Source organism: Nipponia nippon, unplaced genomic scaffold, assembly GCF_047370975.1.
Source record: "Nipponia nippon isolate SJK-2023a ecotype South Korea unplaced genomic scaffold, ASM4737097v1 scaffold_5, whole genome shotgun sequence".
Classification (NCBI taxonomy): Eukaryota; Metazoa; Chordata; class Aves; order Pelecaniformes; family Threskiornithidae; genus Nipponia; species Nipponia nippon.
Genome location: NW_028262369.1, coordinates 98,036,215 through 98,054,503, shown reverse-complemented (window position 1 = coordinate 98,054,503; position 18,289 = coordinate 98,036,215). Strand labels below are relative to the sequence as shown.

Sequence of the window (18,289 nt, the reverse complement as noted above, 5' to 3'; positions counted from 1 at the left end):
TGAGCCTTGCTGACCCTCACCCAGTGCCTGGGCCCATCGCCCCAGCCTGGCCAGGGCCCTCTGCAGAGCCTCCCTGCCCCCCAGCAGATTGACACTCCCACCCAACTTGGTGTCATCTGCAAACTGACTGAGGGTGCCCTCGATCCCCTCGTCCAGATCATCAATAAAGATGTTAAACAGGACCTGCCCCTACACTGAGGGACCGGTCCCAATACTTCACCGCCATACACTGTACACCCCAAGCCCACAAGACCCAGCGGTTAAACCCACACCATCGCACACTCGCACGCCTGCAACAGCCAGCAGTACTGACACTTCCCCGCGACGGCTCCCGCCGAACACGCCCCCGAAGTGTGAGTGCCTGAATCACGAGGTTCTGTTTACAGCTCCTTTAATTAATATCCAGTGATCCTTTTCGGAAAATAAGCATGGGCAGCAGCTCGGGGCAGCAGGATGGCAGGCAGCAGAACAGCCTCCCTGCCTGCTCCTTTGCTGGGCTTGCTGCCGCCGCGGGTCAGTAGCTATTTTGGAGAGGCATCGCTCCCAGGAGCGTCAGCGGCTATCCGTTTCTCGCCGGGAGGAGCAGCTCAGCACGCCGGCGGTTCCCACCGCTCCCTCTCCATTGTCTATTTGCTCTCCACCCCTTCCCCGGGACGGGAACGCTCCCTCCTTGGCCTGGCCCAGCTCAGACTTGCACAGGCTGCTGAGAAGTCTTCTCCTGGTTCTGACCGGCTGGCGGAACGGGTACGTTTGCTCTTCTAAAAATACTTGACATCTTCAAGATGTTCATCCCCTAGAAGTTTTAAGATCAAAATCAATAAACCTATTACACTTTCCTTTCATTTGGTAAATAATTGCATTCGCGGGTTCAACTCGCCTCATGATACACTTCATTCACTCGTGGCATTTAATCCATTATTTTATTCGATACTTACGTCACCCTTATCAGACAGTTAATAAGAGGATCGCTGTAGGTAGTTAATGGCAACATCTTCATCTGAAAACTAATTAATAGAAATGCAACATTCATGTCCTTTGGAATTTGGCTCAGTTTAAACCTCTTGCTAACGAAGCACAAGAAATCATTAAAAAAATACACAGAGATGCTTTGAGGTTTGTTAGTAACAGACTTTGCCCGTTGTATATTTAGGTGTTGCTTAATATGCAATGATCTTTTCAAAAGTGAAAGCCTTTCGGCCTCAGCTCTGGAAGACACACGCATATTTTTAATCGTGCACGCTGGTCCACAGCGCTTGACCTTAAATGCGCAGAGATGCTTGTAGAAGGCTGAGGCCCTGCCCAGGCGATGGGAACGCTCCCGTCTCCAGGTGGGATCTGCTGAACAAAGCCACCCGTGCGCCTGAGCTGCTCTGCTGGGCACCTCCTGTCTTAGGGTAGGTTCCGACTAGATGTAAGAAAAATTTTTTACGCTGAGGGTGGTGAAACACTGGAAGGGGTTGCCCAGAGAGGTGGGAGATGCCCTATCCCTGGAAGCGTTCAAGGTCAGGTTGGACGGAGCTCTCAGCAGCCTGGTGTGGTTGGAGATGTCCCTGCTCATGGCAGGGGGTTGGACTGGATGACCTTGAACGGTCCCTTCCAACCCAAACCATTCTACGATTCGATGATTAGGAGGGCGAGCGCGCAGGAACAGCTCGGTTTGGGGGACAGACGTGATAACATCTTGTTGTACAGATTCCGTAATTAATTTTAATTTACTTAATTAAGTATTTAGTCTTTGGGGAAGGAAGATGAAAAAGTTGCTTCATAAACTGACAATGGGCAATTGTTCTCGGCTTCTTATCCTGGAGGCACGCAGGATAATGAGAGCTATAGAAATACTTGGAGAGATTGATTATATAGAGCAGATAGGAGTCCCCCGGCACAGGCTTCTCAGGCATTGGCAGAGTAATGGATACCTCCTCGCTCTTCTGGTGCACGTCACCGCTCCCCATCTTCGCAAGAAATTAAACTGGCTTTGTCTGAATGCAGCTACGGGGGGACAAATGTGACAATATTGACATGAAAGAGAAGAGAGGTGAGAAAATGAGAGAGAAGAGAGCGGACAAATTGGACTGAATTGCCAGTGTCTTATGCGGGCAAGAGCAATGCAGTTCAAAATCAGAATTTGGAGGCATCAGTAATTTCTGATTGGAGGGGGGATTTAACAGGTTTCGATCCAGGCTGCGTTCTCCCCGCACGCGTGGAAGGATCCTTTATGGAGTGACTCCAAAAGGTACCCGGTGTAAGAGCACTTAAAAGCACCAGATCAGGAGGTGATGCTCTGGAAACGGCAGCTAGGTAAATTTCTCTGACTTCTTGGGTTCAATATGTGGAAAACTGAAATTTCTCCGCAAAAGCAAATTTTCCTTTAAAGACTTACGGTTTGGGTAGTTAATGAAGTGGTTACAGATTTAACCTCTGCTAAAAAAATCATCCCTTCATCAAACATTAAATCAACAGACAACAGAAGTTGGGGAAATGATGGTATTAAAATTCTGATGTGGAAATTCCCCATACTTTTCCCCAGCATACATAAAAATAAAATGATATAAATATAAAAGAAATCCAACAGATGTAGTGTCATATGGACTTGCTTAATGGCAACGCTTAGCCTTTCAAAAAAAGATTTACATCCACGTTCACTACTAAGACTTGACATTTGCATTGAATAATTCATAATTTGTTGCTTGCTGTGCTTTGCTGCCTTTCTCCTCTTCCTAAGCGATATTAGCTCTGCTGTTAGTGAAGTAGATCAATTCTAACCAACGCAGATATTTTGTTGCTACTCTGTAAAACGTGAATATGTATTTATCTAAACCCATGTCAAAACTTCCCCAGCAAGAACTCTTCGCCTGTGATCGAAACGCTCGGTACAGATTTAATTCGCACCATTACTGGGCTTCAGCCTAATTCTCCCCCAACTATTCCAAGTATTTTAACAAGAATCACATGTGGTTCGGACCTGTGTTTCCATGCCTACATGTGTCTCATTTTAAGACAAACCCAACTCTTTGTACGGCTGCGAATGAGGTTGCTGTCCGGGCTCTTCCACCAAGCTATGGAGACCTTCTCCCTCGCCACCTTTGTCACCTCCCAGCTCTCTCTGACCCGAGGATAAAAGGCGAGGCGCTTGAAGATACACCCGGATTCAGCATCTGTACAGGCACTTGTCGAAGTGGGTGCCAAAGCAGGACCTAATACTCGATGTCTGTAAAAGCTGTTGCCCCGTTGCAGGTTTTAGGCTTGCAAATACCGTGCTTGTACTTTCATAAATCTAAAATTTGTAAAATCTAATTTTAATTCTAACACTTTCTTTTCTATTTGAATTATTCCATCATAACCAAGTTCTGAATGACAAAGGTTTAGGTAGTATCAGGTTTTTCCTGGCACTTCTCTGCAACTGTGAGAGCAGCAAGCGGTGCTCGTGCGGCCCCGGGCTCTCCCGCCACTCGCTTTCCCGCCATTTTCTCAGGGAGAAGTTTCTTAGTTTATTCATTCAGACTAATGGATCAAATAGCACAACACAAATTCATTTCACTACGATAGCACATGCTGAAGGGCCTAAAAACTTTCTTTTTTAATTAATTTAATCTTTTTCCTCCCGAGCGGACAAGCTTGCCTCCCTCACCTGGAGACAGAGCACTGTTCTGCGTCGGACCCTGACGCCTTCACTCGATGAACCACTACCCACAAACTCAAAGCACGGGTATCTAATAAGTCTTTCAACATGTTTTTGTTTTTTCTTTGTTTTTAAATTTGAAAGTCTCCTTTCTATTCTACGTAGTTTATACTGCTTGTAGGTCAACTTCCACTTGAAATGTCCCATATACGATCAGGCATTATTATGCAAAAAAAGTTCTCGCAGAGCATGCCGACGCGGCCTTAGGACCGTGGGAATGGAATGTAAAATCTTACATGTAGTAACGGGAGTAGGGGAGGACGCCAGGGAGGCTCCCTGCTGCTGGAGCGCTGATTTTGGAGGTTCCTGGCAATCGGATGTCAATACCTGGCTCTGAAGGGCCAATAACTTTCCTCATGGCTTCAAAAGCAAATTAGCAGAAAGGCTGCCATGACGTTATCTGAAATGCCCAAAGCCTCAAATTTCCCAATTTATGTTAACTTATTTTGTAAAATAAATTTTTGAATCTCTGACAAATGAAGAGGAGGCTTGAGACGACTGGCACACAGGTAACTGATCGGGCAGCGGAGCAGGCGTGCCACGGGCACATCTATTTTTGAATACTGTGATGACACCTTTGTGGCCAGGAAAATAATTTTGCTCTATTGGGTTGCTTTTTTTGGATGTCTTTCTGTAGCGATACTGGGAGGAAGAATTACAAGTTCTCCCGTTTCTCATTTTGGTCGATGAAACTCTTAAGATGTATGAGACCAAGTCAGGGATTCTCCTTTTGGTCATGATTAAACAAATGCAGAATAGAATAGAATAGAATAGAATAGAATAGAATAGAATAGAATAGAATAGAATAGAATAAGAATAGAATAGAATAAGAATAGAATTAGAATAGAACAAATAAAGGTTTCCCTTATTTTTCAGGGGTAAATCCTCACTTTTCTCCTCAGAAGCAGAGAGCAGCTCCCATGACTGAGACCAGATAATGGCAAACCCCAATATTTTTTGTTATTTTTATGAGTTTTTCTCTTCCTAGAGAAAAATCAGCAAGAGGTGCAAGAAATTATTTTCCTGGAACTGAAAATGAGCAGTATTTTTACCGGGAGTTAAGAATTGCTTCTCTTTCAAGGCAGCCTAAAATGAGTGTGATTTGATGAGATGGAAACTTCTGAAGGAGGATTAAAACTCGTCTTTTCTATAAACCCGTTTCCTTGACTGGGGCACCTGAGAAGCTCCTCGCCGAGCGGCAGGGGTTCCCCACAGCACAGACTGCGACACCCCTGCCTGCGTTCACGTGCCAATCAGAAATCAGCTGAGTAGAAGTTATATACGGCTTTTGAACTGAAATAATTTATTCTTCTGTATTTTTAGGCTACTATTTTCTTTCTTTGCATTGCAGCCGTCGTTTTGGTACCTTGACATTTCCTCAGGGCGAGAATGCTTATTTTTCCTTATCTGTGCCATCTCTCACGATCACTGGTTTTAAATAACAGTTAATAGGTTTTCACGTCATTAGCTAAGCGAAATCATTAAGGCCCGAGGAGGACTTACCTGCACATGCTCTGCGCCAGCGGACCCGGACGTGGCTGTACCAGACCCCGCTCAGAGCCGGACGCAAGCGGCGGCGCGGACCCAGCTCGCTCGCTCGCCGGTACCGGTTTCTGCCTGGAACCGTAAACGGCCGCCTGACGCCGCGCGGGCCCGCCTGTTCTCTCTGGCTTGTGGCGACCTGTGCCAATGCTTCCCTGGGGTTTGTAGGCAGGGATCCGTGGGGATGCTCTCACTCGGCCTTCTCCGCTCTGCTTCGTCCAGGGTAAGTACGTCAAACCCCTTCCCGTTTCCCATGTCTTTTCCAAGATAGGAATTTCCAGAAAGAACTACTCTATACATATACACATACATTTTTTTTTCTCTTCTAAATCCTAACCCCTTATCCTCTGTTGGGATGGCACGCAATTACAGACAAATACTTATCTCGCAGCAGGTAAAAATGCGAGAGATGAAATCTCTCCCAGAACATGCTTTCGCGGGGGATATTTCAAATCGAATTTCAGATTTTTTTTTTTTTTAAAGCAACAACAAAAATTGCGTTTAAGCCTTCACAGCCAATAAATAAATTGTAAAACCTGGCAGAGAGCAAGGAGGTACGGAGGCCTGACTTCCCACTGCTTGGCTTTCAAATGCAAAGCAAATGTAACGCCTTACTGTTCCGGTTGACCGTGGCTTTCTCCATTTGGCACGCTAGTTTAGAGCAGCCTGCAACACAGGGTCGCAAGAGGCTGGCGGGACTTTTTGGGGTACGTATGCTTGGGCAGCACTAACTGCAGCAACACAAACCCAGCCCGATGCAGGCTCTGTGTTTGAGCAGCATCGTATGAAATACGTGAGCGCAGGCTCGCTCTCTTACAGTTGCCCTCGTCCTCGACGGCGCAAGCGCAGGATAACCAGGTCGGCAGGCGCCGGGAGCAGGGCAGGGAAGCCTGGCATGGCGGGCTGCGCGCCCCCAGAGCCCGGGGCATCCTCAGGAGGCCCCTGGGTGTCCCGCAGGTAGACAAATATATTTTTGGTAGGATTTTTTTTTTTTTGAAGTCTTGGAAGTGTTTTTCTAGAGTTGATTTGACACCAGCGTGAACTGTGCTTGCGGTGAATTCTGAACTAAACGATCTGTTTATGCCTTTGGGATTTTGTAACTCGGTACCGTGCTTAAACCAGTGGGTTAATGGTATTTTTTGAGGAATCCTGAAACACGAACGTTGAGTTGCTCAGTTCGTACTGGCAAAAACAGCAGAGAGAAGGAGGGGGTCGAGGGCTGTGCTAACGGCGTGGATCTGCTTTGGCTTGGATGAGAAGGTCCTGGGTTGTGCGAGCAAAAGCTTCAACAGCCATCGGCTTCCTCAACTTACCCGTCGGACGCCGCAGCCGAGGACGTTACCTTCACGGAGGACACAGCAGGCAAACTAAGGACAGGTAATCGGATTTGCAGTCTGAACTGTCAATTCTCTTGGCTTTTATGCATTTAAATCGACCTCAACGTTGTTGGTTGCTACTTAATTTGATAGCGGTGCCCGTGGCCCCGTTTAAGACTGGGCGTCCCATCGTGGCATCTTACAAATACAGAGGAAGACAAGGTCCCTGCCCCGAAGAGAACATCACAGTAACTTTTTTTTCTGGTGATTTAATCATAATATTGACAACTTTATCAAAAATTACAAAACTGATATTAAAAAAATCTCTAATTCTTAGTAAGACTAGAATGGGTTTTTTTAAAAAATAGAAAAGCACTTTTATGCTACTGCTCTTCTGGAATTCTCACATTACAACCCTACATAGCAAAATACAAACTGTAGCTAAGAAAGGTAGCAGTCCTAAGGTAATTCAGTCCACCACGAGCCCTCTAATAGCTCTACACCATCAAACTCAAGGACTCCAAAAGGATATCACATTACTTAGAAACCTTCGGCAAAGCTGATTTAGGAAATACCTTTAAATTTTAAGTTCTTTTTAACCCCTAAAACCTTAGACTGTGAGGATAGCAGACCTGGGACAGCAGAGGTGGGGGGTTTGGGGGGATTTTTTTTTTTGTTTTGTTTTTAAACTATGTGGATATTATTTTTGCAGCTGATACCAGCCACACGTTTGCTGTCAGAAGTGAAAATATGAAGAAAATCCATTGAAATAAATGAAAATATTTTTTTTTTATGGTGTTCACAAAATGCACCATAATAGAAAGAGGAATATTTCCTTTAATTTGAATGTCATCTGAATGACTCAACCACATTGTCACCCACTTAGCAAAAGAAAGCATAATAAATAAATAAATAAATAGACAAGAATATGTAACACTTTACATCCTCAAAGCTTCACGTCCTTCCCTAAGCTACCGAGATACTGATTGAGGTTGTGGGCTCGCTTTACTCAGCCAGTTCAGTTTCGTGTGATTGTGCCATATTAATGACAAATAAAGTGTTGTTCCACTTTCCACAATGGGGTATTTTTTTTTTTTTTTTTACCTTTTAAATATAGGAATTCTCTCTTAAATTAGAAAGTAGGCAAAAAGTATTTTTTAAATTTTCATTTTTAAGTCTTCTATTAGAAAAAATATAGATTTATTAAACAAAAAATAATAAGGTAGAAAGAAGGGTTGGGCCTCCATCAAAAAAGTATATTATGCTTTAATGCAAAGAGAAAGAAATGGCTCTATGGGCAAAATTCAAGTATGAGTGACCAGTTTTTTAATCGTAAAGTAGGTGCAACATTTTTTAAAATGTTACAACACCGCATGACCTGTAATGCTCACAATATTTACATTAACTGCTTACATGAAACCATAAAAACTCTAAAAGAGAAAAAAATTGGTATGGACTGAAACAAACTACTCCTAGCACCCACATCAATGCCATTATTAACCAATGAAATCAAGTGCACAAAAATACTTTACATAGTCTACTGATGTAAAGTATACATTGGTGAGAAAGTACAAACCTAATTCGTTAAAATGCCAAAAGAAGGGTCGGGCGATACAAACTCGGTTCTAGGACAGAAAGCAAAGGGGGAAAGGAACTAAATCGAGACAGGCGCTCGCACACGCACACGCACACACGCACGCACGGAGCGATGAGTTAAGACCCACGCGGGTGTGGACAGACGGCAGGAAAGCGGGCTGGCGTGGAGGATGGACAACATCGACTCTTTAAACCAAGACACCAACTCGGAACAGAAAAACATGAGCTAAACTACACCCCCCCAAAAAAAATCTGTGTTTTTTTTTTTTTTTAAATTAATAAAATCGATCACTTCACATGAGCTTGCATGGAGGACGGTGGCGTTACAGAAAAGACAAATGAACCTACCCCGCGGAAGGAAGGGCTCCTGCCTCCAGGCCCCTGTAGCCAGTGTAGCTATTGCGATCCCTCGGGCTGGGGGAAGGAGGAGTGAGAGCCGTTTTGCCGGACATGAGAAAGCCCAGGGGCGAGCCCAGAGGTAGTGCTGCGTGCTCGGGCACGCGAGAGCCGAGGCTGGGAAAGCCGCCGGGTCCCGTCGTCCTCGGGGACGGCTGGTCTCGGTCAGGTCCTTCAGAGAGAGGAGTTTGGGACTTGGGCAAGGCGGATGGGAAGAGGAGCAATGACTTGTGATCCCGGCGCCGAGTGCCGCGTATCTGGAGAGCGGCGATACCGCCAGCTTCCCAGGATGCTGATCACTGCCAGTCCTTAGCTAGAGAGTGAGATTTGGGAATTGAGGGGGGGGGGAAAAAAGGAAATCTGAGGTAAGTGGCGGTCCCGGAGGAAGAGGTAGGGGTTATGGACTCCGCCCCGGGACCGGGAATGGTGAACTGAGAGTTATTTCGGGAAGCCTTGAAGACAGAGGACGTCATTGCTTCCATCACCATCACCACCATCCGTGTTAAAAAGAAAAATGAAATAAAATGGAAATAATGTTGTGCTACACTTCCGTTCGTTCATTTTATAATGGCTCATAGCTTTAGACTTTTAAATCTGTAGTGTATTAATTTTTTCTACATATGTTTCACATTTCTCACTTAATATAACATAAATAATTTGGTTAATAGATTTAACCTGCACATTTCAGCCACATTAATATATATAAGAATCTGTTAATGGTATAAATAATTCTTTTTAAATAAAATAAATCTGATATGTTACATAATACTGATAAAAATTACTGTTGCTAATAGTTTTGTAAGCCACCCTTAATTTTTTGTTTTAATACTGCGAGATGGATACTGGAATTACTTTTATGAACGCTGCGGAGCATGCCCTTTCATTCTACTGCAAAACCAAACCGTAATCAATACCGATCACATTATTAAAGCAGGGCCTCTGCCCCCTTAAAAGTAAACACGATGGTTAATGACGTTAGATAATTTAAGCTAATAAATCTAGGGGTTTTGAGGGGTCAACGTTATGGGGGATATAAACTGTTTAGTTTATCAGGTGGCTATGAAACTTTAACTACAGAAATGGCTGACTAAAATAGTCCATCTACTTTTTTTTTCCTCTTTAATAAAATCTACAGCATTCTACTTTAAAAGTTAAGTAAATAAAAACGCAACCGATAGTTGCAGCCTTTGAATTATTAATTAGAGCTGTGATCCCACATCCCGTTAGGAATCTGCAAGGTTGCACTCTCCTACAGAGACCTGAAATGGAGTACAGTACTTCCAGGCAAGGTTCATTCCAAACAGACAGTATCGATGGACACTCAGTGGCGTGAAGTGTATGTCATAATTAAGGTTTTACATAATCATGCCTTCTCTCTGCTGTTAAATACAAAAACAGCATCTTTTACATTATCATATAAAAGCATTTAGGCTGTATTTTTATTTATCACTTTACACTGGTAGTCTCTTGTATGTGTACTCAATAGAAACCAAAGAATTTTGTACACTATTTTTTGTACAATAAAAGATAAAGTGTGCATTAGGTACGCTTGTACATGACAATATTGTACAATATTTACATTTCAGATATCACCGTGAAATTCTGTATTATCTATATACACAATGAAAATTTCTCAGAAACATTTGGACTATTTCTTATAATCACAATTTTAGTATTATAGAAAAAAAATTTCCGTAATCATCTGACATTGTTACTGCAACCTTTCAAGATTTCTGATTGGCTTATCCAGCAACCGCTATCCCTCCTGATCATCAAAAATATTGTACCACTAATCCGCGTAGCACCCTGGGATGGTATCTATCTGTCTTCATATAAATATTGATATAACCACGTCTATATCAATACCTACATATAGACTTATGTGCACGTTCACTTCGATAAGTACTGGACCAGTAACAAAGACATTCAATGTTATCTAGAGATCTTCCTCCTCTTGGGTTTTGGAGGCTTCACTTGTCTGTCTCCCTGTGGGATTTGGTGGACCTAAAAATAAGTATATTTAGAAGTTAGCAAAGAATATCGGTCAAAATAACCAGCCAGCAATAAATGAGCTACAGGATTGCTTGAGGTGCTGTTAGGAAACGGTGCTTATTATTTCACGTCTACACGGGAGCCCGAATTAAAAGGAACTTCAAGAACTTTAAGGCACTGGGGAGAAAAAGGTCGATGCCGCAGTCGGTGCATCTCAAACCTCTCCTGCCTTGGAGAAAGGTACCCGCTGCAGTAATTGTGAAACCGCAGAATCGAGAACTGAACCCGAAACTGCAATTACGTCAAGTTCTTGGAGACAAACTTTTAGACGTCATCGCGACAAGAGCAATAAAGTAGGAAGTAGGTGGTGAGAAAATATTGCTAACAGGGAAAAAAAAGAAGAAGTCAAATTCAGGTCTGTGGTAGCATTATTCAGGAACAAGCTATGTTTAGCAAACTCTGTCTTCATCTGATTATTAAAAGGAAATACTCAATTTCGAGCTAAACGCTAGGTTAATTTGAGTGTGAAACAGCTTTTCATCACTGGCTGCTCAGTGAAAAACACAACATCGTTGGGAGAGCAGAGGTGGAGGCAGGCGCTCGCGCCTAGCGTGGAATACCACCACCATCTGTCGGCGGAAGCGAGCTGCTGTTCTGGCAAGAGGAGTTCGCCGCTTCCCAACAGCAGCCAGGCAACAGCAACAAATCCTTCAGCAACGTGCTCAATTATTTCCTTGGGTCTGTCCTGAATTCCTTCAGACCGCTAACATTTACTACCTCTTTATTGGCTCTTACCAGTAGAAATAATTCTTTGAGCTCATGATCTTGTTTGCACATGCTTTTCATTTAAAATGTCACTGATGTCTGAACAGCAGCAGCTGACAAAAAATGCAAGTCACTAAAAAGAACCGCTGATTCCCTCCGATTGTTTCTAGGAATCACGGTCTTTATGGAAATAAACCCTGATCGCAAATTTTGTGATGGGGTAATTAAAATATAAATCAAGACTATGCAATGACATGCAGGCTGGTCCACCAGCTTGTCTGCATTACGAAACAACCCGATCAGCAAATCCCATTACAGCGCTTTCCCCTGAGCCAGTTTCTATCACACTTAAAATGCATATAGCATACAGTTTTTAGTATTACTGGATTTATAAATGAAAAAAGGTATCAGCAGAACGGTCCAGTCCAAACAGGCAAGTGGCAGCGTAACCGACAGAGATGTGTGTGCCAAACACACAGCCCATACTTATTTGTAAGAGACTACAACCAGATCCTGCTCTCCTTTTCCTTCCAAAGACAACAGGAAAACACATACCATTTTATATCAAAACTCAATCTCATTTTGCAAAATTCACAAGTTTAAACAAAAGATTTGGTTTTGTTATTACTCACTGCAGCCATTAAAAGCTACTGAATAGCTTATTTAATATTTCTTGGTGGTTCTGAAAGCAGCTCTAACTCTGCAGTTCTGTATGCATTCCCTTTTCTGTACTCCAGGCACATCCCTGAAGTTTTACTACTTCTACATATGCACGTGTACGAGCATCTTCAGTACTGAGCACCAAATATCAGGAAAAAGACTTTTTTATGTATTCAAATGTTTAATAATTTGAATAACTACCAATGATATGAGAGGTTAGACTTGCCGTGATATACTTTTTTTGCATTTCTAAGTGCACGTCAATGAAATTACAGACATGTTCTAAATATGAAGGTGAGCACATGATATAAACCAAATTTTCTATTAGAAAGATACTGGGCCTACATAATAACAGTGTAAATATTTTAGAGAGAGCACTGTTAGATTTGCTATTAGGAATGCTCTTACCTTTCATGACAGTATCTTTCATTTCACATGAGGAAAGCTTTACTCAAAGAGTCTACATTCAAAAGAACGGTGCTTTGAAATGTGGTTTCAATATCTTGCTACTCAAACTGAAAATGAGCCTGATTTTGTGTCACTAGTCAGAGAAAACCCATGGAGTATGAGCAGGACTGGAACTGATCCCAGTATTAACAGGCTGGATGAGTAAAAGTACGTCCAGGAATCTACCTTTGTAAAAAATAATATAATTGGCAATGGAACTAAAATTCTCCATATTTTCCCATTTTTCAGAATGATTAGACATTTGCAAACGGGTTTTAGTGCAGGAGAAATACTGAAAATTCCACATTATTTAAGAAAATAGAAACAAAACTTATGTCAGAAAGCAACCCAAACCAAGACTCCCGGTCTTCAACTGACACACATGCAGAAACATAGAAAAAGGAGATTATTGCTAACGTGAAAGGAAACTTACATTCCCAGACATTTTGTCTAGTTCACTCATGGCCTCGTGTATAGCAGCTTCTAAATGGTTATTTAGCTTTCCACTTCTAGGAAGAAAAAAATAATGCCATCAGTAATTCTTAGCAGCAGAAAAGAATTTTTAAAAATTAATAATAAACCCATTAACTCACTGGATATATTCTACTAGCTGTAGAGCCTCCCAGGTTGTTATAGCACAAATAGCAAGATCCGACCTATATACAATATTATGCAAATTAACGGCTTGTGTTATAATTACAGAAGCAAAACTAAAGCCAGCACTTCACTGAGTTGTACGGTTAGTCCGTAGGGTTAGTTCCAATATCCACAAGACAGATTACATCCGTGAATAAAAAGCACGAGCACTTCACGGTAACGTAGCATTTTGTGCAATCTTTCTTTTAAATCATTAGCAAAGGGCCAGGCTCTCACGGGTTTTGATCAGGGGCAGCAGAGGAGTACTCCAGCTCCTCTGGACTTTCTTAAAGACTTCAGGTGTTACTAAACCTCTAGTGCCAGCTTGCCTCTGCCTGCTTCCCACTCCGTGTTACCTGCTGCATTTCCTTTGTAAATGTGGTTACATTTCAGCAATACTTTTGTGAAGGACTAAATAACGTACGCTGCCGTCTTCTCGAAAAATCAGTGCGTGAGCTGCAAAGTTTTCCTCTTACCCAAAGCACAAAGCTCAAAGTTCAATATCCCTTCTAACTTTAAATAGCCAGAGGAAAATATTAGTATTAGTCCTCTAAAATGTTGCTAGTTTTACCCTGGAGTGACAGCACGCCAAGGGCTATGGTAAAGGTAGGGTGCAGACTTTCTTCTTCCAAATCAAGTTACCCCAAGTCATTGGGCAGCTCCACACACATCTGATGTTACAGTGACATTTTTGATTGTTTCTTTAACGAAGTTTCCCACTTGAACACCGTGCTCTGCTTGACAGCTTATACTTCTGTGGCTCCGTGTTCGCACCTCGGAGTTCCAAGCTAGCAAACAGTACTTGAGCACGCATTACTATCATTTGTTGACAGCTTGCTGAGGATCTGTGCTTAAAAGCAAGTGTGTATATATATATATTTATATATATATATTTAGATAGGCTGGTTCATTCATGACTTCAACGGAACAGGTACACTTAGAAGAAGAGTAATGAATATGAAGAGAAATGCTGACTATGAGATGAGAGAGATCATCCTGGAGATGCGAGACAGTGTTACGAGCAACCGTCACGATACCTCCGGAAGTACAAAAGTACAGGGATCTGCTTTGGCGATGCAGAAACGAGGGGAGGAGGAAGAGAGCCTTTGTATCATGCGGGAAGATAATGGCAGAGACAGGTAAGAGAAGAGCTCGTCCCAAGCTGGCAAGGGTGGCTGGGTCACTAGGACCGTCCCTCACAGAAGGAGACACTTTCTAAAAAAAAAATCTTCCCTTTTGATAAAGGAGGATAGATCATCATGTCAACTGGGACATTCTTCCCTGGGACTGAAAAGATGTATAGCAACTGAAAGCATTGGCAAGATTGAGAAGGAAGTCGCACAGACGAGCTATCCAACCAGTGTCGCTCTACGGTAACGCCATCTCCCTCGTTCAGCAAAATGATTTTCATAATCATCCGTACAGCTGGGAGATCGATGATAGGAGATCAGAGGGTCTGTTATTCATTATTCAAATAAGATATTTCCTAAAACCATTTTGCATCGGTTGTCTGAGCTATACCAGGGCATGAATTGCACAAAAAATTCAAAAGGCTAGAAACCTTACTGACCCGACTGCACAAAACTGAAGTACAGTAGGACTTCATCCACATATGAAGTTGCAAAAATTTAACTAAGGCTTTGAATCAATTAGTTAAAACGGTGGTAAAGGAGTTTTGTGCAACTTTAAAATTACGTATCCTGATGTAGTTTAAAACAACCGGAGAAATGATAAGATAAACTGAAATAAATATTCGCGTACAAAGCCTGACATATCCACCTGGGTTTCTGAACTGCTTGAGCTAGACTGCTTGCAAAAAAAAGTTTAAGCTATGCAACTTGGGTAAGTGAAGGCACCCTTAGGTATTACAAATTACGAACAGAATATTGTTCAGTGGCGACGTAACTTCCTATAAAGGTAACATGACTCTATTTATAACGCAGATATCAATATCTGATGACATTGTTGACTTTCACGTCACCTAGAAGCAGATTTCAGATGTCAAGTTACCTATATGTGATGTAAAGTTATGTATCAGCAACCCACTCTTATTGCGATATCTATGAAATGATTGCTATTAGTCAAAACAGCCATTTGAAAGTATTTAAAATACAAATGATCATTTGAATTGCAGTCTTAAGACACTGTTGTTACATTCATTTTACTGTGAAGATGATGATCTGCCCTGAGCAAATCAAAGTTTCAGAAGTACCCATCACTAAAATATCCACTTACTGCAGACAAAACACTTACTGCAGCTAAAAACCTGGGAATTTGACATCACATAAACATATGCATCAGGTCTCTCATGATCCAAACCAACCTGTAAATAATCCAATTCATCACTCATTAAAAACAGCACATCATCTCTTAGAAAACCTCTCATGGCCAACAGCTTTGCAAAAGGATTCAACTTCCTTCCCTCGGGAAGGCAGGATAACCTTTTTGTCAGAAGCGTTGTTTTAATCCTCCTCCTCCCTACTAGGGCCCATTAAAATTTTACCAAATTGTATCAGCAAAACGAAGTCTGAGCACGTGTTGAGTTGAAGTTCCCTCCCACAGCGGACATACGCCAGACTTCATCTGCAACTGCTGCTCTGGGCAGCTCTTGCAGCGAGAACAGGGGATGCCCGAGTGCAGCCACCCTGCTTGTCTCTAACAGCATGGGGCAAGCCACCAGTAGACTCACACCTAGAGAAGACAGAGACTTAGACTGTCAGGATGGAGACTGACTAGAGCTAGAAGTTGGAAAGGTGGTGGAAGGGATGCATTATTTCTTCCCTTACTGGAGTCCTGTTCAACTTTGAGCATGGCACATGTCCAATAGGAGGAATAACATCAGAGATTTAACTGTTCTATGCTAAGAAGCCATGTTCAACTTCATTTTGAAATAACTTAGGATGGATGGTAGAGATGGCAATGGTAGGGATGGTAAATGGCACATCCCTGACAAAAGGGAAGCCTGGTGTTGGACATCACCACACAGCGGAACAGGAACCCAGAGGAGAAGGAGACACTGGCACTGGGTAGGACCCACGGAAGATGCTGTGCCTGCAGTGGGACAGGAGAACGCTAGTGAACAGAGGAACACAGATAACTACGAAGCTTGGGAAGAACAAAGATTGGATCAGACGAGGCTTTGATAAGGGAAGACTGGGCCTCCAGCAGATAATCTTCTAGAGACTACAACCGGAGCGGTGAGGAAGCTGCTACGTCCCGACTCCCGACCTGCTGGAAGCAAGAAGGGACATGGCTCGGAGGAGAACAGAATGGCTGAGATGAGATGGAACCAAGATAGGCTGGGATGGCTCAGCGGTTTGTACTAGAGAGCGTTTTCCTACAAGGCCCAGAATAAATACGATGGTTTAGGAGTCCCACCATGCGGCTGAGATGTCCCCAAGCAAAACACCGCACTATTCTCTAGTGAAGTGCTACACAAAATGCTTTAGATCATGCCATTAGTTGAAGTTACAAAGCACTGTGCAACAGAGCTAACCCATCTGATTATGCTGATCAAATGTGCTACAATGACTTTTTTTTCTGGTACCTTGTTTAGAAACCTAAGAAACTGAATGCATAAAACATTCACATTTTAAAAAACTAATAGTTAAGGTTAGATTAAGATTTACAATTCACAAATATTGGATTTGGGGTGCAACTTGAATTGCATCCTATTACTTCCCTATTATAATACAGCTTTTAGCTTTGCAAACATTTTTCATCTTCAATTTAGTTTTAATAATTTTATATTTAATACATAATATTAATATATATCATTGGAGATTGAGTCAAGACTGTGCAGTGAAGGAGACTACTGCAGTAGTCCCATAAGTAACATCTGTTGCCAAAATTGTACAATATACTAGGGCTGAGACATGAACTGTAGGAACACAAAGAATAATTTATGGGGTTAGGGTATCTGAATGCCATTTTGAGGACCTGGATGCTAACCCTACTCTGCTAAAGACACGGGACCTATGTGATGCTAGTCCATGCTCTCTCAACATAAATTTCTCCTGTGTTTCTTTACCCACGTCTTCTTTACCATAGAAATGTTCAACTTGATGCCACTACATGATATGCATAAGTGCTGAGTACTTATACAGCAAATCTAATGCTAAATGTTTTAAAAAATCTGGACCTGTGTGTAACAAGATACTATAGAGACATATACCAGAAAGAAGACCATAAGGAGATTAATAACTTTTTCCGATGAATTTACGACAGTACACAGCAAAAAGAGGAAGGGTCCATGAAGAAATACAAAAAGATTTGAGCTATGAAATAAGCACAAGTAGAAATATGGAGAAAAAACCTGTAAGGGCTGCAAAGCAACCCTACGAAAGGGGCAACCAGGTGCCCCAGACTGGCTGGGATTTCCTTATGGGCAAGCAATGGGGCAGAACCAGACACGCCACCAAAAACGGCCGTTGGATTCAGTGGAATTGCAGACGATCCTTGCAGTCTGCTAAATATACAAATGCAAATCAGAAGATGGGAGTTTTTCTTAAATTGTACTGTTTATCTCAACTTCAACAGCTCTTTAAATTCGCTCCTGGTGTCACCTTACTTGAGTCACGTATTTCGCTTCAGGGACACGAGCAAATAACCGGGGAGCTGCCAAAAGCCCTTCTCTGTTCTCACCACACACCCTTAAACTCCAGTAAGATATTTTGAGGATGATCTTGGAAAAAACCACCACCAACATTGTCTCATTGGCATAAGAAATATTTCTTTTAAGCACCATGTGACATATGAATAGAAGAAAAGCTTACACCTTAAAAGGAGCTGAAGACAAATAATTATTTAATTCCTTTAAGCCTGTGTTTATTTTGCTGAAGACAAGTATTGCAAGCTGGCTTGAAATTCTCACACGGATTCAAAGTAATATATTTTCACTGCAACAGTAAATAAGCAACAGCATCCTAGAACAAATCCAATCATAGTACAATTTCTACTTTTCTATCCTCTTATAGCTGTCCAGGTTTTTTTTTTTTTTCCTCCTAAGTCAACCATTTTTCTCTTTTTGTCTATGCTGATGCTTCGTGTCCTAATACTTACTGTTTCATGGTCTTTCTGTCCTTGTATATTGGTAAATAAAAGCTTAAAAGGCAAGATGAAACCGAACAGTTCATACATGTCTGACACAAAGCTCTGCACTGAGCCCCTTGTCTTGTTAAATACAGCCAGACTTCACAAATTCTGAAACGCTTCGCAGCAATGGGAAATAAACTGAATTTATCTGAATAAACCTGTGCTC

The 18,289-nt window shown here is 42.2% G+C and overlaps 1 protein-coding gene across 21 annotated transcripts in view; it reads right to left on the bottom strand.

The window, feature by feature from the left end:
• Positions 1 to 547: 547 nt before the first annotated feature.
• MBD5 (methyl-CpG binding domain protein 5) overlaps positions 548 to 18,289 on the bottom strand; it is a 155,198-nt gene continuing 137,456 nt past the window's right edge. For 14 of the 21 annotated variants that reach the window (XR_015698850.1, XR_015698855.1, XR_015698849.1 and 11 more), the window contains 5 exons: positions 12,827 to 12,902; positions 10,400 to 10,533; positions 8,482 to 8,842; positions 5,183 to 6,763; positions 548 to 793 (listed from right to left, as the gene is read on the bottom strand). Coding sequence is in view for 1 of the 21 variants with exons in the window: in XM_087732361.1 (XP_087588487.1) it covers positions 10,462 to 10,533; positions 12,827 to 12,902 (148 nt within the window). In the remaining 20 variants the exon portion in view is untranslated. The other 7 variants (XR_015698853.1, XR_015698857.1, XR_015698860.1 and 4 more) reach the window with 7 other exon arrangements.